Below are 22,931 nucleotides of genomic sequence, written 5' to 3'. Positions count from 1 at the left end.
GCTGTAAATACGGGCTAGGTGAATAATGGATTTGCTCCAAATGGCAAAGCAGCAGCTATTGTGAGCGCTCCCAGCTCTATGGAAACCCTCCATTTCAAGTGTTACCACGGGCAGACAATGGATAAGGCCCCACAATAGAGCAAGCAGCAAGGTGGGAGCAAGAGGTGCCTGGACTGAGACCACAGAAACACAACACACATGCCCCAAGCTCTCAAAGGCCTTGGTGTGAAGATGGCCAAGTCTAGCTCCTGCAGCAAAGCCCCTAAGTATCGCCCCGAGGCATGCTGCTGCCACAAGGGTTCACACACGCAGTGTGTCAGCCGTGCAAAGCATAAACGCTTATACACAAGCCTGAAAATATCTAAGTGTAAGATCCCAAGACACAGAACTGCAGTGCACATCTGGAGTCTTTGCTCAGGATCCACAGAAAGAGGCAAAGACAGCCAGGAGGTAGTGTTTCCATGGGTTTATAAATCTGATAAATACAAGTATAACGCCCTGCCCGCCACAACGGGGCAGGGGAGGAGGGAGGGGAGTCACAAAAGTTGCTGAGAGAACATTGACTTGTACTTGGCAGCTGGAGAGTACAAGAGGGCTGCGGATTTACGCTGATGTGTCAAACAGCTTTTCGATCATCTCTCCCACTTGGTCGACCTGGTACTTGATGTACTTCTCAGGGTTCTTGGTGAAGGGCACGTTGCCATATCTGCAAAGGAAGACAACCCGCAGGTGGCAAGCAACTGAGACGCAGCAAAAGACCCAGCAAATAAGACCCAGCAAAAGACCCTTCTCCATACTGAGAGAGGCTGTTCCCACCTGTATCCTTCCTCTGCCGGATAAATGAGCTCCACTCCAGCAGGTCTCACTTGAATCTGACGGGGTGTCTTGGAGGGAGCAAGTGACCTTGCTAGTTACAATGGGTCTCCTGAGGTTTACGTGGGTAAACCCAGGGTGGCTCAGAGCCCTGTGATAGCTAGAACATCTGCACTCACCCTGAACAAGGAATCGGGGTGACAAGCAGATGTTCACAACTAGTAGAGCTCAGCTAAAACATCCTTGTTTTAGTGTGCAAGATGGAAAAGCTATGACAGGACAGTAGAAAAGTGCCAAAGCTCCGGCTGAGGTCCCAAAGACCTCAGTAAATCCAAGGAAGAGATGACAACGATGCAAGAGGTTCTCACCTGTTCAGGAAGGCACCGTAGGTCTCTTTCACAATGGTTTTCTGCGCCCGGCGAATTTTGTCCCGTTGCTCCATGTCTGGAATTGCCCAGGCCTTCTGGATCTTACATAGCTCCTCCAGCCCATCATTAAAACCCTGTCCAAAATAAAATTTGGAGAGTGTTCTGATGGCAAACACATCTCTATACCAGTGCTATTTTCACGCACTAGTGATCACCACTGGACAGGCGTTCTCCTTAGGCAGATCTTTTTCCTGTCCCTGTTTCTCTCAGTCAACTAGGGGACGTTCTTCTTCTACCATCCATCATCTTCTTACCTTAAAGCGCTCCTTAATCATCTGCCTCTCCTTATCCTTGAGCTGCAATAAGGAGAGAAAAGTCTTTATTTCATTGCCAGAAATAAAATCCCAACATCACTGTTTGCCCACAAATTCCCCGTCCAACCTAAGCGATATCCTACCTACTTGGCTCGAATTCCTTCTCCCAAAGCAGGGAGGAGAGAAGGCTGCAGTGAGCAGCACACACTACATACAGCAATTGGCTTTCATCTGAAGTACATTTAACGAGGGTAATTTTCAGCCAGAACAGGCATAAAAATAGACTTCTTTATGCTTTGAGCCCTTTCTTAGGGAAGGTCTCCAGGTTTTGCAAATCCAAAATAGCAGCATTTGCTCAGGTGAAAAGAGAAGAATGGAGGCTGAAATTAAAAGACTTGTGTGAATCTGGGACAAGGGAGATTAGAAGGCAACGTCGTTCTCCATCCTGTCCTAGCCACAGTATTCACGCCACAGAGCAATACTGGCACAAGTTATAAAGGTGATTTCTGGGAATCTTTGATTATCACAAGGGACAGGATGTTTCTGGCAGTTTCTATCACCTTAAAGTCATCCCCGCCTGCCCTCTCACCTTCACTCCTGGTTGAAAGACGGGCAGATTTCTCTCCAGGATGTAATCTGTCACCTTCAACCAGCTGCATTTGAAATGATATGGGAGAGGAGCAAAAAGGAGTTATTTATGTCTCACTAGAGCATGTACGCCCTCACCCATTACCCAAAGGCCAACCTAAACAACACACACCCCAAAACTTTCCACAGCGACCATTTTCCAAGATTAATCACTTGGGAACCAGAATACTTGGTTTTGGGTTTAAACTAGTTTGTGTTTAAGGCTAACCTCTCCCACTCTCCACCAGCACTGGCCATGAATCTCCCAAGAAGCTCTCAAACTCTGACAGAAGTAAGGGAAGAGCAGAGGACGGCACCTGACCTGCGCTGGTAGGTCTGGATCTGCTGTTCAATGAGCTCCCGGTAAGACCTCTCAGCTGTCTTCTGTGTCACGGCTACCAACTGGATCAGCTCAGACCTGAAAGGAGAAGAAAACACAAGGAAGCCTGTGAGCCAGGTGCTCTCAGGGGTACTACTAGCAAGATAGCAACATTTCATGCCCCTATCAACATGATCTTTTGTGCCCTTTACAATAAAAAGGGCACAAATGGAATGCTTGAACAGGGAGACAGAAGCTACTCCAAGTTGCTTTCCAAAGCCACATCCTCAGTCCTCCCAAGATGAAAGGGTTCTCTGAAACCTAAGGTCTCTCTGATGCTTTTATCTCCCCCCCTCATGTAATGCAGTGTCTATAAACAGGGCAAAGGTTTCAAAAGGGCAGTCTCAAGAATGGAAGAAATAGCAGAGAAGAGACAGGCCTGCAAGTAAACACACTCAGTACACCAGAGACTGCTTGAAAACTGTGCTTAGCATCAGCGTGGACTTCAAAGAGATGCACACTTACTTCTCCAGAGACTTCAGAATGTAGTTGTAGTTGTTGTGCAGAAAAATGGCGCTCAAAGCCGGGTCTTCATAAACCTTGGATTTACTAAGAAGGTTAAGCTGCAAGTTGCCCAATACTTTGCCTTAAAGAGGGAACAACAGAGGACAAAAAGTTTTGCACTAAAACTTCTTGTAACTGGCGATCCAAACCGAGGACTACGTGCTGTCACCGTGAACCCACAGCAAAGCGAAGAGCACAGCCCCAAACGCATGTACAGAGAAGGGTACGATCACGTGCACTCAGCGATCCTACAAGCCTTATGCAGATCTTTCCTCGGCAAGTAACCAAAAGTGCCCCGTGAACTATTGCCTTTGGTGCAACTGGCAGCACAGGCTCAGAGTAAGTCCCACGGCCAGCACGAGGGATCAGACTCGGCCCGAGCACAGCACAGGCTCATCTCAAGGAACCTGATGGACCTGAGCACCATGATAACAGACCACCGCAAGGCAGTCCCATGAACTCATCTCAACATCTTACTATTAAATACAAAACTGGGATTTTACAGAGCCCCTCTGGCAGCTGGGAGTCCCTAGCGGGTCGAAGGCCTAAAGCCCAGCGTGAGAACAGTTTAAGGCAATCGATGATAACAACAAAACAAGCTGCTGCATTGCGCTTTGTCCTGTCTAATTGTATCTCCGAAACTCCCAGACTGATCCTTTTTCTCCATCCCTTCCATCAGACTCCAGATTAAACAGAGAAAGATCGCATGGAGTAAGAGACAGCCCGTGCTTTTCACTCAAGAACAAGCCAAGGGAAGAACAGCCAAGGGGGCAGAAACGGGAAGGCGTGCAGCGTACTCACAGATGTAGGTGCTCAGCAGCCGTCTGCTAAACTCCGAGCTGTAACTACTAGCTGAAGAGCTGGTCTCTGCAAAGAAAAGAGTCTTAAGCCAGTTAACATGCCATGAGGAAGGGCAGGGTTCGTGTGGTCAGCCTGCCTCTGTTCAAACAAGCCCCTTCCCTGTTGCTACGGAATTAGTACAGAGCTCCCGTCGACAGTGAAATTAGCTCCCTGCTTCAGTGCCGACTGTCAGTGGATTATCCAGGGTGAGGAGGGAAAAGCTCTGCACCCTGTGATCCTTGCGGCTGCATCGGGTGCTGGGCATCGTGGCAGAAACCTCTCCTTTCCTTCCTAGTGCTCAGAGGACATCCACTTGATCAGAAATCAAATCGTTAAGCGTATCCTCCCCCCGTCCTTTCCCCACCACCCAAAAAGGGGTTTTAAGCACTAGAAATTTGCAGTCGGAGAGCAAATGAGCTGCAGCTGTTAACAGCAGGCACACGACAGTGAAAGAGACAAGCAGAAGGGCTCTGGAAAGTTTCAGCTTTCCCCGTGGCTGCTGACAGGGCCTGCTTGGCTCTGCACGAGGGCCCGCACCAGCACCGCCGCCTGCCCGTACGCAAGCGGTGGCCGTGGGCTGCAGCGTGTCCCTCTGTGCACCAGAGGGATGGCTTTCTGCCCTCCAGGGCTTGTGACCCCTGGGACACGCGGGGTAGCCATCTTCTTCTCCCCCTGCCAGCGAGTTTGGCAGCCAGGCCTAGCTCGGGTGGTCTGAGTTCAGAAGCACCCCATGGGAAAAGGCCTCGAGGCTCCTGTTGCCGGGAGTTGGACAATGAGGAGCCGGGGGCGCTTGGGATGAAGCACGATACCAGCCGGGCCAATTTGCTGCCCGTGCCAAGCAGACTCGGTGCCATCGGAGTGCCTTTGGCCTGTTTCAGCTCATGTGGCATCCCTCTTTGTCTGCAGGTGACAAGCCCTCGCTATTCTCTCCAGCCCACTGGCAAGAGTTACTCACCCTCCCCTTTTTCCCCTTTCAATTGTGTGTCTCCCCCCCCCTTTTTTTTTCTTTTCAGTTACATGTTAATTTATTTACCACTCCTGGAGGACAAAGAATTAACATACATCACAAGAGCCCAACGCAGTATGAGCGGGTATGTGGGGGTAAGGCTGCTTACCTCTGGGATCTAAAGGAATATTGTATGTGTCCCCAAGAACTAAAAAGATTAAGGCAGAGCAGAGAGAAAAGGGGAGGGAGGAGAGAGAAAGAGAAATGCAAAGTGCAAAAACACAGGTTAGAGACCGCCATCCCTTTGAGAACAAAGCAGATATTAACACAAAGCAGCCACAGACAGCTACACAGGAGAGCAGGCAGGAGTCCCTCCAAGGCCACAAATGGAGCTGGAGATCACGGAGGAAAGGCTGAGTAACCTCCTTCCCCTGCTAGTGACTTGTTTGTGTTGCCGTTATTTGCATTTAGCAAGACACCTCACTCCAAGTCAGTTCAAACTATTTTCAAGACAAAAGAAAGCCTTCTCTCACATCCTCAGCAGCAGTTCACCAGTCCTTGAAATGAATGCACGGCTCATGTAACCTTCCCAAGACGCTAAGCAAAGCCATTTCACTCTCACTCTGCACTTTAGCATCTCTGCATGGGTGTATAGGGCCCTACAAAGCTGCTCTGTGGGCACCAAGAGCAAGGGACTGGCATTTAACTGATAAGCTTTGCTTTTGCTACCACTCGAGGGGAGCACTGCAGAAAAAAAACGCATGCATTTCTCATCACTTGGGACCACTATGGGACTTTTCTAATCCAACTCCAGACACCTACACGCGAGCTAGCAGCTGGAAGGTGTTATCAGAGGGGCACCTCTGGGTGCAATTCATCCCAAAGCAGGCGCCTCTATTGGCACTACAGAACTGGGAGCTGCTGCTCTGTAAAGAACCGTGTTCTCCCTCTGTTCTGGCACGTGGCACACAACTAGCTCAGGAGTCCCAGCTTGACCACGTCTGGATGCTGAGGAGAGTGTCCTTGCTGCTGCTGTTGTACTCTGACTAGAGGATCTGACAGAGGAAGAAGGCAATTCACCACTACACAGCCCAGCTACAGCTAACTCAGCCGGACCAACCATCCTCACTCCAATACAGTCACAGGGAACCAGTCCAGTGTCAGATTTGGAGCTACGTGGCTAAGGCATCCTCTCTTGACACCATAACGCGCACCAGCAACAAACACCATCCCAAGAATACCTGATAGGATCAAATGTGGAAGGCCAGCAGGGAAACTCTCTGCATCCCTTGGAGCTCTCCAGACAACCAACTACATAGTCAGGGCAGATCGGAGGACAAAACAAACCACAGGGTAAAGAACAGGAGAAGAACAAGCTAACAGTGCGCGTTGAGGTTCGATCTTTTTAGGGAAGATGTCCAGACAATTTGGGGAAGGTTTTGGGAAGGAACTGCATGCCCAAATAAGCTCCATGCATGTACCTTGAGATGCCAGCATGGCACCTGCAGTCTCCTGGAAATCCAACAACTGCTGTAGGAAAAGGATGGCCTGGAAGAGAACGAGAGAGAGAGGGAAGTTAGGAGACACATCAGTTGCTTTTATGCTCCACTATTAAGGATCGTGAAGGACCACATGTGTTGCCATATTCAAAAGCCTTCAAGAAACAGACTGCTACACTCCTCTGAGTCACTGGGTTTTACCCACACAGTCACACCACAGCTTAGCAAGGGAAACCAGCTAATCTCTCCAGGGAAGCCAGTTAAGCGCCCTTCCAATACAAAGACAGGTTAATCTAAGAAAATAAATTTCCCTACTGCTCTAAAACCTCTTCTGAGGCTGTTATTTACAAAGGACAATACAAATCATCATCTTCACGTACATTGCTGGTGAGTTCGTGAACTGTCCCGTCTTTTGGCATGTTATATTCCTTGTCTGGATCATTCTAAGGAGGAAGAAAGAGACATGAGGTGAGCATGTTAGAAAATTCAAGGCATCTACAATATCAACTGCTGCTGCAAGTGAGCCGTAGCCTTGTTTATCCAGCCTCAGCATCCTCAGACTCGTCTCTCACAGTGCCATCTCCTGGTGCTCAGAAACCATAGCTTCTGTGCACTGGCAGCTCAGGACCACAGGGGCTTTGCTCAGCATGTGACCATCAAAAGTGCGTCTCGCCTATGGGGCAGTGCATTCACAGAGCCCACCTTACAGAGGGACAGTTTATCCCGAGTCCTCCGCAGCTTTTCAAGCCAGCAATTTCCCTTTCTTTTTACATGGAGTTAAGTTCTGAGATTGACTTCAGTATCTACAGAGGCCTCCTGTATTTGAGACCAGCATCCGGTGTTCAGTATTTGCAGCTGACCCTCCAATGCTATCCAGCAGGCACAGCCCTGCTTTGGAGTCAAGAAGTAGGTGGTCTCATGGAAAGCAGAAAGCTAAACTGGGAGTTCTGCTCAGAAAACCCCTTTTCTAAACCTGCTGGCCTTGCTGGAGAGAACAGTGATGGTAAACCTACCTTAATGTTGTCAGCAAACTCTTCCAATGCCTTTGCACCTGTAGTTTCCATGGAAGTGATCAACCCTGGCAATTTGTTCTTTGTGCCTGCCGCAGTTCCCTGGAATAGTCCCATAACAGATCAGAGAAAGAAAACGAGCAGCATCTGACCATTTGTCCAGCACCTACCCTCCTTTCTCCCCCATCCCAGCATCTCATTCTCAATTCTCCATGTATCAGAAGAATATTCATAGCATTATCAACAGTGAGTGAAACCTTGCATTCTTTGGCCTGCCGGGAGGGAGAAGATGCTGCAACCCTAACAATGACCAGGACTTGTTCTCTCATATTTCCTCTTGTGCGGTACCTGATCTAAGAGGTTGGTGCATCAGTCACCAGCTCCAGCTGGAAGCAGATGGAAAGGAGCCTGAAAAACCTTGCGTCATAGTCCAAGCAGGCCCTCCTCAGGGGAGATGATCTTCTAGATGACAGGGAGCACAGCCCAAACTAAGCTCAAGCTGCACCTGTCGCTCCCAGTCCATGCTGAGGGACAGAGGTGACATTGCTTTGTTCAAAGTCACTGTCGTCATCCCTTTCAAAAAGTTCTCCCTGCAACCCAAGCCGCAGGACACTCTCCAATCCCATCAAACTCACCTGCAAGACCTGGTCAAATTCTGGCTTCATCTGCTTGAGGTGCTTGAGGATGGGGAAGATTGTGAGCACCGCCGAATAGTCGTGGCGGATGATGGCTTTCCGGGCTGCCGAGACAATGTTATCCCCCTCCATGATCAAGTTATCCAGCGACTCCTGCAACAAAGCCAGTCGGTCAGAAGGAAGCAGCATGACTTCTGCCCACGTAGCACAAGGGGCTTAACGCAGGATCCCCGTTAACGATGACAACTTAGCTGATGGGTCATTGCTGGTACCCACAGCGCGACAAGGCGAGTGAACAAAGCACGTGTTCTCCAGGGCCGTCTGCCCCGGTTCCCTGCCCAGGTCCTGGAGAACAACCCCAGCGGTGGTGGCGCTCTAGGGCACCCACAGCACGTGGTGTAATCCACGTCCTCATAGTGAAAAAGAAAAGGAAAGGAATTTTTATGTCCTTTACAAGAGAAACCAAGGGGAAAGGCTCAACTGACCTGGATGAGGGAATCAAAAGTCTTCTTCTGGTGGTGCTCCGGGACGATTTCTGTCAGGAGCTGGTATTCGCTCTGGGCCAGTTTGACAAAGGCACTCACACAGTGAATGTAGGCGTCAATCTCGATGTCGAACACATCATCCCTCCCTGTAAAGGCAAGACGTCTTTAAGAGAGAACCAAATTCGCACCGAGCTTCCAGCAGCTCTGCTCCCTGCAAGGCCTCGGATTACGCAGAGGGCACAAGGTTCCTCTTGAACAGGCGGCTCTGGCTTTGTGCCCGTCCTGCTTCGAGACCAAGAGCTATCTTCTCACCACGCCTGCCCCCTTGGTTTGCCCATGGGAGGCACGCCAAGTCAGCTGCAGCTCAGGAAACGGACACATCAGCACAACACCAGCTCTTCCCAGCCTCGTGACAGAAGGCAAGTTTGAAGCTCTTCTGGGATACAAACTAAATTTAATCAAGGGCTTGAACACGGAGTACTAAACTAGGGAAGGTCTGAGGTGAATTATTCAACATCTCTGCTCATATTTTTAGGATTCCTTATCTCCATCCATCATGCAGATGAAGAACTGCCATGTTGCATCAACATTTCTTGGAAATGGAGGCTCTCCTGGAAGGCAGCCTCTTCCTACAGGCAGTAACCAAAGATAATAACAGGCAGATGAACTACTAAATCCTACAAAGCAGGACTAGCAGCACAGTTAGGTGAGGCATCTGCCACAAAATGCTGCATACAAATGTGCGTTTTTGAGTTCTAGCACATGAATGTCTCAAAGACATAGCGAGGAACCTACGTGGTAGGCATAGGAAGTGCCAGGAAGATACGAGGGCACCCACCAACTGATGCCAGCCACGAGCTGGATGTGTCAGCAGGACAGACACAAATGGGCTCGCATCACCCTGCATTGCTCAGACCCCTGCAGTAACCACTAGAAAAGAGCAAAATTATGCAGAGAGGCCTTCTCTAAGCTACGGCTGCTGCTGCTACCCTCCTCCCAGCAGCATCTGCGACTTTTGATGGAGAAAGACCCAATTCTTCCCTACGCTGACAGGCCCCTCAGAACGATCTTTTAGAAGCTGTGGTCAGCACGTGGCACACAAACGTGACGTGGTTTTACACGCGGCCTGCGGTGGAGAGCGGCCCACCAAACGGCATGCCACATGTAAGCCTTTCCCTGTTTGCTTCACTTCAGCGCCGACAAGCCCGCGGCTCCCTACAGGGAAGGGCCCCTCAGCATGGCGGCCTCCAGATTCGGTTAGACAAAATCGGGGTCCCTTGTATTTAGGGCTCGGGGTTGTGCGATTAGTAGGAGTGAACTCTACTGAGAAGAGCCAGAGCTTCACAGCCAGAGAAGGCCCATGCTCCAGGGCTACCCACGCAGACGAACAGCCACTGGCTACGCCACGAGTGTGAAGCATGCTGCAAAGAAGGGATGTTAGGCAGCTCGTTACGAAGTGACAACACGGTACTTACCAGCAGCCGGCCCATGCTTGTCGCTCAGGGTATCGGAAAGATGTTTAACTCGTAAATCATGCTCATGACCTAGTGAGATGTCAGCCGGCACAAACAGAAGGCGCAATTTATCCAGGGTGGTTACAGCATGGATGCTCACACTGGCTGGAAGCCGCTTCAAGCTTGGCTTATTTGATCTGACGGACTTTTTTTTTTCCCTACACAGTCCCGGGAATGCTACCTAACCAAATCCCTTTATGGGGTTATGTAGCAGTAGCAACCCTTTGAAACCTGATGAGAAGTGAGTAAAATCATTTCCTGGGCCACAGGTGTCACTTGAACCTTCTGCCATAAGCTCTGACTGGGACAGCAGGCACCACAAATCCAATTTGTACCCACAACTATTACAAATTCAAGCTCAAAGTCCATCTCCTGCTCATCACTGAGCTTTTTTCCCCCCCCAGTAAGTGATGTTAGTCACTATCTGGGATTCAGTAGACTACAATGTAGGTGCTGAAGAAATCTACTTCAGACGAATACGCAGCAGAAGGGAAAAAGGTCTTATAGATGCTTTGAAGCAAATGATGTCCCTTCCCCTGTCTGGTACGACCTCTATGAGCAGAGGAGGTTGGAACACGGAAGGAGACCCTTTAGGCAGGTCTTCACAGAGATGTGCAGGCGTGATGCACTGGGCTCGCTGCGGCCTGACACTTCTGCATCAGGTTTGGAAAGGTCACTAGGAAACTGAACGTCTCAAAGACCAGGCAAAACAAGAAAAGAGAACAGAAGCACCACAGGAAGATGTCATCAGAGCAGAGCTTCCGTTAGCCACGTGCCTATGGTGGACTGACTGCTCTAACGTAAAATCCCTTTCCACCTGTATTTTGTTTACAGAGCCTTTGAAATTCAGACGCTAAATTCAGATCAGTAGTTTGGGCCGCCAACATCTCCCTGGCTGCCCAAGGACAGCTATATTTACCTGACCCTGCCCACCAAGCACTCGGCTAACGGAAGCCCCACCTGGAAAAGCAAGGCTGATACACAGAGAAGCTCAAAGGTGAAGTAGCTGGAGCTGTGATTACCTTCCATAGGAATGAGGTTAGAGGCCCCCTTTTTCCCATCTAGACCATGCTGAGAGTACTGTTTCAGAAGGTTCTGAGCCTTACGGATCGTGCCTGTCACCAGAGCCAGAGAGAAGAGACAAGAAGACCTAGAAAATGAGTGAAAGAAAACAAACCCAGAACACCAGCCCTTCACCAGCAGCTGTCACCCGGGCCCAGCAGGAGGGTGCTGGGCACCAATGAGCATGCTCAGCACAGGGCCGGCAAGAACCCAAAACTCGCGTCCGAGCGTGCGGATGCCATGGTTGTTTTCAGGTTGTCTCCCTCCTTCAGGGGGAGGACATGAAGTCCGGCCACGGCTACAGAACCAGGGAGCGCTCAGCTCAGTTTGGTGAGCTGCTATGGCTGGCTGGGAAAATCTGATCCCAGCTTCCTTCCCCGTGATGTTTTTTCCGTTAAGCTGGTACGCTGCATCCAAGCACAAAAGCCTTCCCTGAGCTGGGGTACGGACAATTTACATCCAGCAACGCATTGCCTGCTCCCCAGAGCCACAATGGCAGCTCCTCCCTTGCAGGTGCCGAAAAAAGGTGCCATTCCAGGGTATTTCCTGAGCATGCTCAATACAGATCCCCACAGCCAAGGCACTGAACAATCTCTGGCATTGCAGGAAGCGATCAAAGGGTGACAACCTCGGGACTTCAGAGAGCAATGTTGCAGCAGCAATCCCCACCCCAGGAATCGCAGCATAATGGACGCTGCCCACCCACGTCTAACTCGCATTAAGTCACCCTAATCCCCAAGACACTTTTCTTCTAAGGAACTGCAAATCAATTAAAACCATGGAAAAAAAAAAAACAACACGGGGTTAAAAGATTTATACTTAACACACACAAAAAACAGACAGGACTGAACAAAAGCCGATGCTGGATACACAGCTAGGAAGCACAAAAAAAAAAGCATTAACAGGACAACTGAAAACTAAGCGCTGTTTCCACATTAAAAGGTTAGTGGTCATGCAACAAGCTGCAATTATCACAAGCACATGGACATACTCTCACAGCAGAGCTTTGCCGTTGCCTGCACAACAGGGAACAGAGAGTTTTAGGAAGGCAGAAGGACTCTCCATAGAAAACCCAGACAAAACAGAACTGGGCTGAGTAAATGAAGAAAAAGATCCAAGAAATAAAAACGCGGCTGCCAACGCTAAGAGTCAGTCCTCCATTTTAAAGCAATAAATACTTCAAACGTGCAGAAAATCCCTCCGTCCACCAGTAAACATCAGCCACAGCACGGCCAGGAAACGAGCGCTGGCTGCCAGAAGCTGAGGACGGTTGACCCCGGGGGAAGCACCACGCTGCAGGACGGCGCCCTGGGGCACGGGGACAGCCTCACAGCAGGGCTCTGAGCTCTCTCCAAACCCCAACCCCAACCCCAGGCACCAACCAGCTCCAGCACCCACCTGGGGTCACCTCAAAAAGGGCCCTACGGTGAAACCTTTAAGGCATACCTCTGGCAGCCCCTCCGCAACCCCACTCACAATGGGGCGCTGCACTTTCTCCCTCCCCAGAGCCTAATCCTAACCCTACACAGCGACCAGGTTCGGGGCAGGCTGAAGGAATCTTCCTGTCTTGCAGACAGCACATCTCTGTCTGGGGAGCACAAGGAAGTGACAGAGCTTCCCCCCTGAATCACCAACGTGCCTCAACGTGGCTTACTGTTTATTAACACGAGAATGGAGAACGTGCAGCTCCAACTCTAAGCTTTCGTGGGCCACATTTTTCAGCCATCAGTTCAGATCACTCTTAACCACTTACTAAATTAAAAAAAAAAACAAAAACATTTGTAAGCCACATTCGTCTGGCAGGAAAATCCTTCCCTCTAGACCCACACTAGGCAGGCGGGAAGACCCGTGCCCTTGTGCTGATGGATTCGTTCCGAGCTTCTTCCATGTTCTTCCTGCTCATTTGATCCCAGAATCACTTCCTCCAGGTTTCCTGATGCTTTCCATCCCCAACACTTCCACTTTATTCTTAGCTGCTTTCAGAAACCTTCAGTGTTTGTGCACAACGTTAAATTCCTCTGAGCGAGCAGGGCTGCAGAAAGCCCTGAAGATATGCACTAAGCTGTTTTTTTACTATCATTGCTGATACCATGGCCCAGCTGACGTGCTGGAGCTCAACCCAGCTGCTGTTCTTCTACCAGTTTTGATCTCTCCCACTTGCCTTCGGAAAAAAAAAAAAAAAAAAAAAGGGTAAATTGGTGTAAAAATGAAGCAGAGTGCAACTGCTGCTGCTGCCCAGAGGCCCTCCCTTCACAGGGGTGCAGCACACACCTCCACAGCTCACCCCTGACGGTTTCCTCTGCCTCTGCTGCCCTGTATTTGCATAAGCCTGCGCTTTACACCAACACACACACCCCTCAAGTGTTTGTGGACATCACCTGAGTGCTGCTGTATCCCCCTCACTTGGTGCTGTAATTAGGCTTTAATGAATTCTAGTGAAAACCAAAGGCTTTTGTTCCGTGCTTGTTTTCCCTCCTTAGGCAGCTCGCAGACCGAATGGGATGGCCGGGACGGCGTTTCAGCTGCTGATGAAAGCATCATGTTCCAGCTCGGCAGCGCTCAACAGGGGAAGCTGAAAAGGGGAACAGGCTCTTCGTTCTGCCCCACAGGCTCCACACAGCCTGTCTTCAGGTAGCACCTCACTGCTGGGTAAAATTAAACTGCTAGGAAGCATTAAATAAACTGGAAACGGCTCCCCTGTAGCCTGTAGAGCCCCCCCAAAAAACTAAAATTCACACAACACCTGAGATTTTTGCTCCTGGGCCTGTTTAAATAAAGTGGTTTGGGGGCATACGAGGCAGTTTTCCAATTCCACATTGTTCTCCTGTTTTTCTCTTCCACTACTCAGCTTCCTAGCCGAGCAGAAGAGCAGTGTACCCTCTTTTCTTTAGCACCAACCACAGGAGTCTGTACAAAATTGGCTGAAACTCTGTGGCTTTTGCTTATAAGTATCCTGCGCTCTGTCCTTCCCAAGTTTCTGGCAGTTCAGAGAGCTTCTGAGCTACCTCCTGCTCTCAAGGCAACCCAGCGCTGCATCCACAGGCCTCACAGAGAAGCAATCCCTTCAGGATTTTACGAGCAGATGTTTGTAACGGGACAATTTGGGAACCTGAATACGCTTGTCCTCTGAGACAGACTGCTGACATTTCAAACAGCAAAGTGCTTTAAAAAAAAAAAAAAGCCACAGACTGCTTCTACTTGACTTGGCAAGTCAAGTCTCCTCTTGACAGAGGAGACGATTTGGCTTTAGAAGCATCTCCAGCAGTCAAAGTTTTAATTGCACACTGGAACAAGAGGAAACAGAACAGGGTGCACCAACAACTGCAGCAGTGATGGAGAGATGAAGACTCAAAGCACGGACGTGGAATACGTTCTCCAGAATCCAGCACAGCGTCTGGGGGAGGGAGGGTGGGGGTCTCTGCCTGGTTAGCTTGTCCCTACTAGCTTACCTTCCCTTTAGCTGCAACCTCCCTTCCATTTTGCTTTGTAAAAAGGTTATAGCACATCAGATTTAGTTTGTTATTTATCCCCTGCAAGAGGTTAAAGTGCGCGCTGGGCTGTGCGCTGGGATATTCTTCCTGAAGGAATAAGGAAACCAACTCCCCTGTTGAAACGGCGAGAAAACCGCTTGTCTGAAACAGTTTTGTGGGAATTCCCTTACTGAAGCGAATGCACAAAAAAAAAAATCTTTGTCCATAACTGAACAAAGGCTAAAACCAGGTGAGCCAAATGCCACCAGAGGAATATTGTTATGAAGAGTGCCACCGTGCCAGTGTGGAGAGAGTATTAGAGCTCCACGTCAGGAGCTGTTCTTGAAAGCTGACAGAACTGCAGAAAAACTGGTGAACCTCTGCTCGAAGATTATTTTTCCCTCCTCTTTAATTTCATTTCAGTACAATTTCGCAGTCATAAGTGATGGCTGCTGTGTAAGGTTTAACCACCCCTGTCCTTCAAGAGCTACAGTCTGGTTCTGTGTCCTTGTTCAGAGAACACTGGAGACAAATTAGCCATTATTTTTTCCGTGAGACTGCAATACCCCAATAGGTCACTTGAAATCCTTTCCTTCATACACCGTGAGCTCTGTGAGAGCATTCAGACTGTGCTCACTGCCCGATACCTGGCCTGTCTCACAAACTGATTAAATTTGGCCAAAAGATGCCAAGATCTCCTGGCAAATTTACAGCTGAGACATTCATCCTGACAAGCGATTTTGGATGCCCAAGCGCGTCCATTTTGGAGGAGCCTGGTTTGTAGAGAACAAATGCTTCTCAAACATGTGGGCTGTTTTCTCTCTCTGTGGGCATCCAAGACTCATTAAAAAAAAAACATTCCTAGTGATTTTTTTAATCTTCCTATGAAAAAAAAAATCTCCTCTATTTCTGACTGTCTACCTGAAGCGTAAGAGGCGTTCACCGGAGAGTTCACCAGCTGCAACTCACGCTTCAGCTCTCAGGAACAGCTCCGGGGCACAGATTGATTTTAAAAGCCCAGAGGGGCGATCGCTGGCTGTCACAGCCTTCCCCGGGCAGCCTGCCCTCTCCAAATATCCCAGGCACACCCTCTGCTGTAGCACGAAGAGGCCCACCAAAGCCCCTCCGTTCAGAAGTGAAGAGAGCGAGCACCAGGGCCAGCACACACACACACACACATAGACGCACGTTACCTGGGATGAGGACTGCATTCACATCAGGATTATAAAAATAAACACAACACAATTAAAATGGGTACTGCTTTTCCTCCCTTTCCCCATCCCATCAATTCCCAGTCCCTACCCGCAGTTCTTAAGTTAGTATTTTCCTGAACTCATGAAAGGATTTGGACAACGCAGGAAAAAGACCGGGGTGGGAAAGAGTTTTTGCCAGGAAAACCCCCAGAAATCCAAACTTCTGACTTCCATCACTATTACACAGGAGACAACAGGGTGCTGGGAGACACAGAGGGACAGCATCACTGCTCTGCTGTCAGGCACACGCCAGCTGTTGCTGGCCCTCCTTCTGGCCGTTTTCCCACTAGGTGGCACGTTTCAGAGGCCAGGAAGCCAGCTCCACACTCGAGCTGGAGCAGCACACGGGAGTGACCAGCCTCCCAGCTGCATAAAATGCAGCAAAACTCCATTATGAGGAGAGGTGGAATAACTCCCCAGCCACATTCACGTCTCTTCCAGAGACAGGCTGAGACAAAAGCTTTAACAGCTCTTCCGAAATCCGATGGGGACAACTTTCGATCTGCAGGCAAATTCCCAGACCCTCTTTCAATTTCTGAGAGATTCTCAGTTTCCTGGCCCAATAATTATTTACACGTAAGTAGTGATTAGAGTGACGTGCTTTAGCAGGTCTCAGTTTTCCATTTTGCTGTAACACTGGATATAATCCGTGTTCCAAGGCTGAGGACAAATGTTCTCAAACTATATTCATCTGCTCCTCTCTCAGGTCTCTCTTTGCTGATCTCCTTTGTTAAGGTAATGGCCTTTTCTTTCTGTTTACAGACCCCATCCTGCCCGTCCCACTTCTTTACGCTGCCCGGAGAACAGATCTGATGATTTGAGAAATGGAAACAAGGTCTGTAACCTCTGCCCTGGCTTCAACACCGAGAAGAGGTGCTTCTCTCTGAAATCCCACCCTGCTCCTGCCCTGTAAGCACGCAGAGGCTACCTCAGCGGCGAGAAGCCCTGCAGAAGTGTGTCAGATACCCCGACGAGATGATAACGCTGTACAGGGATCCCTGACTCGGACTCACCTGGTCTCTTGACTGGCTTTTTGGTGGGGGTGTCCTTCCTCTTGTTCTGAATGGCAGGGGAATACGGCACCCCCGTGGAGGAGCTGTTCTTACGAAAATGGTCTTTCAGCCCCTTGATGGAGCGGTCAAGCTGGACAGAGCGGATTTGGAAGTACACTGTCATGAAATCTAAAGAGATGAGGTAGAAACGAGATTATAAATAAGCAGAAAACACTATAAGGAAAAACAAACCTTTCCTGAAACACAGTGGCCCAAAGACGACTTAGCGGTGTTCACGTAAGACCCCAGATAAGCGTTTTTCCCTACCAAAATACCAAATCCAGCAGTGCTAAATCCAGAAAGAAACCAAAATACAAACAGACTCAATAGAAAGAGCAAAAATTTAGTACAGAGGAGACAGGTGTTTCTCTATTTCACAATAGAGAAACCAAAGCACCCAAACAATCTAACAGACAAAAAGACAGCGAAACCTGAAACAGAATCCAGGCATTCACTCTGAATCTTCCATTCCCGCAGGCAACTTTTCCTGTTCTGCCACAGCCCTGAGATGCTGACTTCGAAACCAAGAAGCCATAAAGTGTCCTGTCACATCTTCTACACCAGGCCCAACCATTTCACCTCCAGGCCTTTCTTCCAAACAGAACCCTCAGAGGACGAGCTAATTAACCCACAGTTCAGTACACCGCTCTCCCCTCCCATCTCCTATTCACCTTTCTTGCATTTCCACCCCCTTCCCTTCCTTTCCTCATATCAAGGCCACACCCTGAACCTGCCTCTACTCCAGCCCAGGGCCCTCAGAGCTTTCCTTAAGACTCTCTCGCATTTGATTCCAGCACACAGACCACCTCCCACACTGCAGGGTCAACTCCTGTCCTGTTTGTACCCTGAAGCCGGAAAAATCTCCTGTTTTCTTCCAAACCCGGCTTCCTTCCCCTGCAGTGTTCACTCCTGTCCTCCCACCACACCCAACACTAAGTCCACACACTACTACCAAGAGCGCACCAGTTTTGGAAACAATGGGAAGTCAATGAAGGGGTATAAAGGTGTAGGTAGATTCTGGTGCTGCAGAACAGGAAAGAAGAGATGTGTATTGACTGGGAAAAAAAAAATCCTGTGCTGCTTTTATATCCCTCTTCGGTCACATTTAACACACAAGGTTTTGTTCATAAACAGTTCCCCCAGGGGAGTTAAGTCAGTGTCTTGTAGCACCTGGGCACCAGGTGACTGCAGCTCCAACAGAAGGTATTGCAGGTGCACGTTAAATAACGTGCTCCTGGCATGGATTTCTGCTGCAGGCCAGGCTATGCTTTAAGATGATTTGTGCTTTACTTACGCAGCTTTTGCTCTCATCAGATCCACAAGCAGATCACTGTTCAACTGACAGAGCACATTTCAGCCCTACTACAAACAGCATAAGAAAGCAGGCTCTTAAGAAGGGAATTGAAAGGAGACTGAACTCCTACCCTAGAAGGTGCCACTAAAGCTTTTTCTCGTTTTGCTTGTGCTGCTAGCTACCAGCGGCAGCGTGACTCTCGCTTTGTCAGTCCCGACCTCACCTGAGCAGAGGCTTCGTGGCTGGAGGTGTGTGATCTGCAAACTTACCTGCACAGTGCTAACAACAACCCCCACCACTCCGCTTCTGCTCTCAACCACGAGCGACAGTCAGCTGGAGAGCACTGACCTGACACAGAACCTCAAGGCAACAACGCGCAGCGCTGCCCACCTTGGTTCCTGCCGTTTTCCACCAGCCAGCCAGAAATGCGGATGATATCGTGCAGGACGCTCTCCGGAAGGTGCTCCAGCGACATCTCCTCCTGTGTCTCCATTTCATCATCTCCGCTGATCAGGTCCAGGATGAGGATGGGTGGGACTGGCTTGGTGTGCCGTGTCATCAAGCTGCGGAACTCCGACTCCAAGGACTCTTTCCCCCTCTCAAAAAGGGATTTCTGGCACAAAACAGGAGGGGGATAGAAGAAGCACAGGGTTTCTGTAATCACTCACGCGTCTGTCTGCATGAGGTCTCACTTTCTGTAGTGTTTCTAACCACTGTCAAGTACCGCATGCTTCGAGCTCCAACAACGCCTGTAACTAAGAGACTTTTAAGGTGAATTAAATACAAAAATGCCTGGGAGTTGCTCAGTTTACAAGTGGAATTGCAACAGATCTCACATTCTGCTCAAGCAATTGAAGGATGGACAAGAGGTACTCAGGGGGAAGTTCAATCAACTCCACCACACGAGGAAGATAGGCTTTCACAAGTCCGGAACGGCACAAAGCATGAAGAGAGCACCACAAGCAGAAACACTGCTGGGCTCAGACTTAAAAAGAAGCCAAAGCAACCATTTTTTTTAGCTGTTCCCAAACACCTTTTTCGCCAGGCAGCAAGCCCACCAGCCTCTCGCAGCAGGAGGGCAAGCGGCACATGTCTGTCTGTCTGTCCGTCCGTCCCTCTCCCGCCCCTGCCAGCTTCCAGATCTGCGACCTACCACACGGTTCAGCTCTGGGCTGTCCGGACTGTTGTCCTGGAAGTATTCCACTGCCTTCTGGATTTTGTCCATGCAATTCAAGTATTCCTCCAGCCTCCCGGTGGGGCTAAAAATAAAAGCAAAAATAAAAAACGGTGCCCCAAAGACCAAAGGAAGAAAACACCAAGTAAGCACCAGACCAAACTCAGGATGAAAGTAATACAGAAAATTCCAATTTACTTTCTATGTAAGAGAAGATCATGAACTCTGTTTCGACTGCACTCGTTGCCACAATCGTGCAGTTGCTGCCAGGGCAGAAAGAAACTTTAGGAAAAGGGCAGAGGAAAGAAGAGAAGCCACCAATGCTCATGAGCTTCATATGGCAACACGTGTGTAAAATCTGGAAGAGACATCAGTACAGTCTGAGCAGACTTTGCCCTCTGGGGATTGCTGATATTCAAGTCCGGAAGCGTTCCGGATGACTGGTGGGGGGGGAAGAACGTGGGAAGTATATTAGGAACATTAAAATAAGTGTGCAGAGTCGGCTCCTACCTCTGTCCCAAAAGATCAATAGGATGAAGCTCCCCAGCAAGTTCCAGCTGCTGAACTCACCCTTCCTTTATGATCTTCTCCGTGTCTTTAGCCACGTGGTAGTAACTGATGACATGATCCAAGCAGGACAAGGTCTTCTCCACGTTCTCCTGCAAGCGCTGCAGGTTCTCTGTCTGTTTATGGACAGGGATGATCGAGTTCTCCAGTTTCATCAAACGGCTTTCAAAGGAGGATAGGATAGAAACCTACAGAGAGAAACAAAGAGAGCTGAGGACATCCTTCCACAAGGATCCACGCAGTAGGTTAGTAGTTAGATTGGGGCAGTCCGGGACCTTCAGATTCCAGCTTCTATGCTGGGCTCCTTAGGACATAGAAGATTTAAACAGCCTGCCTAATTTCCATCAATAATTACAAAACAAATCATCTGCCATCAAAGATAGGCCAGCTTTGAATTATATGTTTGAAAAGCACACAAACAGTGCACCAAAACAGTACCAAGGAAGAGAAAATTTTATCTGACAGCACAAAACAAAGCCACAGGAAAAGCCTGGAGGCATCCTTGGTAAACAGAGCAACAAAAGTAAAGCCTGGCAGCCACTTTGCTCTGTACCACTAAGATCTAAAACTGAGACATACAATGCAAAGACACACTATAGCATGAACCTTCTTTTGCACTGTGGACATTTGTTTTTTAAAAAGCAACTGCGGTATCACTTCTGAATGGTGAAAAGCCTTAGCAAGTGCATAAAGGGTGCCTTAACATCATCTTTTCTAGGACAAAATGCAGTTCTTTCAAGATGCACTCCTATGCTATGCTTTCCAGATTTCTCCAGTGATGCTTCTATGCCTTTCTTAAGTCACTGAACCCAAAACTGGACACAGTATGCCAGTTGAAGGCTTACTAGCACCACTTAGAGTGCAATAATTACATTCTACCTCTTTAGCAAAAAAAATTCAAAATAAACCCCAAACGAGACCTGCCTTTATGAAGCAACGATGGGATGCTGTTGCACAAATTAGTTGGGGCTTGTTAATATCTTTTCCCATGAGAAAGCACAGACTGTAAAGCCAACAGTGCATTTACACCCACATCTTCCCAGGAAAGAGGCTTGGGTTTTAAACATTCACCAGCCTTCCCTTTTGCCCAACCACCAAAGTGTAAAACAGAGATGCTGAGCAAGTGGCTTATTACCGTATATTCTTCAGACAGGCACAATGACGCTCTAGAAAATTGATTTTCCTAAGGGTGAGCAGCCCTAGACCCAGCCATAAGGCTGAACCTCAAGGACCTCCTTACCATGTTCTTCGTGAGCTGGTCACTCTTCTCAAGACTCTCTTTGATAAAGGACAGAGTTTCTTCTTCCTATCATCAGGATGAAAAAGTAGCTAGTTCTCATTGCAGAGCACTGAGCATTTAGCTCACTCAACACCACATGGCGGGTTTCACAAGCCCCGCTAAACACAGCAGCAAGCCACCTTTGGTCTGATGCTGAGGCCACTTTTTAACATACCACCTCCTAACAGATATCAGGACGTTTAACCCAAGGCGAGAAACACAACATAATGAGAGTGTTTTTTTACAGATTGCTCCTTTCCCCCCCACCACGCCGAGCCCACGAGCCTCAGCACAGCTTGCAGACACCGCTGACACACCCCAATTTACACCGCACACCCCCGCCCACCACAGGCGCGGTGCAGCCACCCCGACCCCGCAGACCCGACCCCCGCAGACCCCCAGCCCCTCACAGCAGGCCCTGAAGGGGGGCCCCGGGCCCATCTCCACGGCAACGCGCGGGGGCTGCGGGCCCGGCCCCGCGCCCAGGCCCCGCCAGGACCCGCCGCAGGCCCCCGGCCCGGCCCCACCTGCTTGAGCTTGCCCTCGATCTCCCTCCTGCGGGCCGACACCTCCTCGCTCGGGATCATCGTGCCGCGGGGCGCCGAGGCCGCGCTCCACCGGGAAGCCGCCGCCGCCGCTGCTCCCCCCCGCTCCGTCCCGTCACTGCCGCGGCGCCATCTTGGGAGCGGCGGGGGGGGGGCACTGCGCATGCGCAGGAGTGGCGGGCGCCATCTTGGGAGTGGCTTTTTCAGGGGGAGACGGAAGGGCAGCGGGGCTGGGGCGCATGCGCGCTGCGGGTCTTGGCGGCCAGCTTGAGAGTGGCGGGCGGGCCGTGCGGCCATCTTGAGAGTGGCGAGGGAGTGTCGTGGTTTCCTGCTGTGGGCCAAGATGTTTGGTCCAACCATCACTGCTACCACTGTCACCCACTGAGACATGTCCCCAAGCACCACGTTAAACTCTCCAGGGATAAACCATGTCCCCAAGCACCACATCCAGCCTTTCCCTGAACACCCCCAGGGACGGTGCCTCCACCATCTCCCTGGGCAACCCATCCCAACGCCTGACCGCTCTTTCTGAGGAGAAATGGCTCCTCGTTTCCAAACTGAACCTCCCCTGGCACAACTTGAGGCCATTCCCTCTGGTCCTGTCACAGTTACCCGTGAGAAGAGGCCGACCCCCAGCTCCCCACACCTTCCTTTCAGGCAGCTCCAGAGAGCAATGAGGCCTCCCCTGAGCCTCCTCTTCTCCAGACCAAACACCCCCAGCTCCCTCAGCCGCTCCTCACAGGACTTGTGCTCCAGGCCCTTCACTAGCTTTGTAGCCCTTCTCTGGACATGCTCCAGGGCCTCGATGTCCTTCTTGTACTGAGGGGCCCAAAGCTGAACACAGCACTCGAGGTGTGGCCTCACCAGAGCTGAGTACAGGGGGACGATCACCTCCCTGCTCTTGCTGGCCACACTATTCCTGACACAACCAGGATGCCGTTGGCCTTCTTGGCCACCTGGGCACACTGCTGGCTCATGTTCAGACGAGCATTGACCAACACCCCCAGAACCTTGTCCTCTGCACAGCTTGGAGGAGAGCAGGGCCCTAGGGACAGTGCCAGCACAGGGGAGCTGGGGGACATGTGGAGGCAAACACGTCCCGGGCTCCCCACCACCCCCCTCGCACCACACCCAGCTTGGGGTCACACACCAGGGCTGCCCGCGGAAGGAGGAAACAGGGCGCCTTGGCAGGTCACGGCCATTGTTTGCCTCTGGAAAGGAGCTGCACCCTTTCCTGAAAGGTGATGCGAGGCGAGGCATTGCCCAAGATTGCCCTTTCCCCCATGGGCTGGAGCTGGTCC

At 50.1% G+C, this 22,931-nt stretch overlaps 1 protein-coding gene across 5 annotated transcripts; it reads right to left on the bottom strand.

The window, feature by feature from the left end:
* Positions 1-451: 451 nt before the first annotated feature.
* Positions 452-21,797, bottom strand: EXOC7 (exocyst complex component 7). Of its 5 annotated transcripts, XM_035558822.2 has the most exons (21): positions 21,613-21,797; positions 21,047-21,112; positions 19,810-19,994; positions 19,219-19,324; positions 18,456-18,678; positions 16,733-16,900; positions 15,660-15,671; positions 10,957-11,049; positions 9,896-9,964; positions 8,421-8,566; positions 7,936-8,088; positions 7,304-7,402; positions 6,671-6,733; positions 6,273-6,339; positions 3,807-3,872; positions 2,967-3,087; positions 2,445-2,540; positions 2,085-2,148; positions 1,496-1,537; positions 1,182-1,315; positions 452-706 (listed from the first exon to the last, which is right to left on the bottom strand). In XM_035558822.2, exons 1-21 carry the CDS (start codon positions 21,793-21,795, stop codon positions 604-606), a joined length of 2,259 nt encoding a protein of 752 aa, XP_035414715.2. In that variant the 5' UTR covers positions 21,796-21,797; the 3' UTR covers positions 452-603. The 5 variants fall into 5 exon arrangements, with proteins under 5 accessions (XP_035414715.2, XP_035414717.2, XP_035414718.2 ...); XM_035558824.2 differs by lacking the exon at positions 15,660-15,671; XM_035558825.2 differs by lacking the exon at positions 9,896-9,964 and having other exon boundaries at positions 21,613-21,796.
* Positions 21,798-22,931: the final 1,134 nt, after the last annotated feature.

The sequence above is a fragment of the Cygnus atratus genome, chromosome 18 (assembly GCF_013377495.2).
Source record: "Cygnus atratus isolate AKBS03 ecotype Queensland, Australia chromosome 18, CAtr_DNAZoo_HiC_assembly, whole genome shotgun sequence".
In the NCBI taxonomy this organism is placed as follows: domain Eukaryota; kingdom Metazoa; phylum Chordata; class Aves; order Anseriformes; family Anatidae; genus Cygnus; species Cygnus atratus.
The sequence above is the reverse complement of the archived record's forward strand: the minus strand, read 5'-3'. Positions and strand labels throughout refer to the sequence as shown.

Bases quoted from the DNA above. Each gene is read 5' to 3' on its own strand.
- EXOC7 (XM_035558822.2), bottom strand. From the start codon at position 21,795: ATGCGCAGTGCCCCCCCCCCGCCGCTCCCAAGATGGCGCCGCGGCAGT. The intron at 18,679-19,218 runs GTAGGTCGCAGA...GTTTTGTGCCAG, and splicing joins GCCCAGAGCTGAACCGTGTG to AAATCCCTTTTTGAGAGGGG. The intron at 707-1,181 runs GTGAGAACCTCT...CTTCCTTTGCAG, and splicing joins TACGGTGCCTTCCTGAACAG to ATATGGCAACGTGCCCTTCA.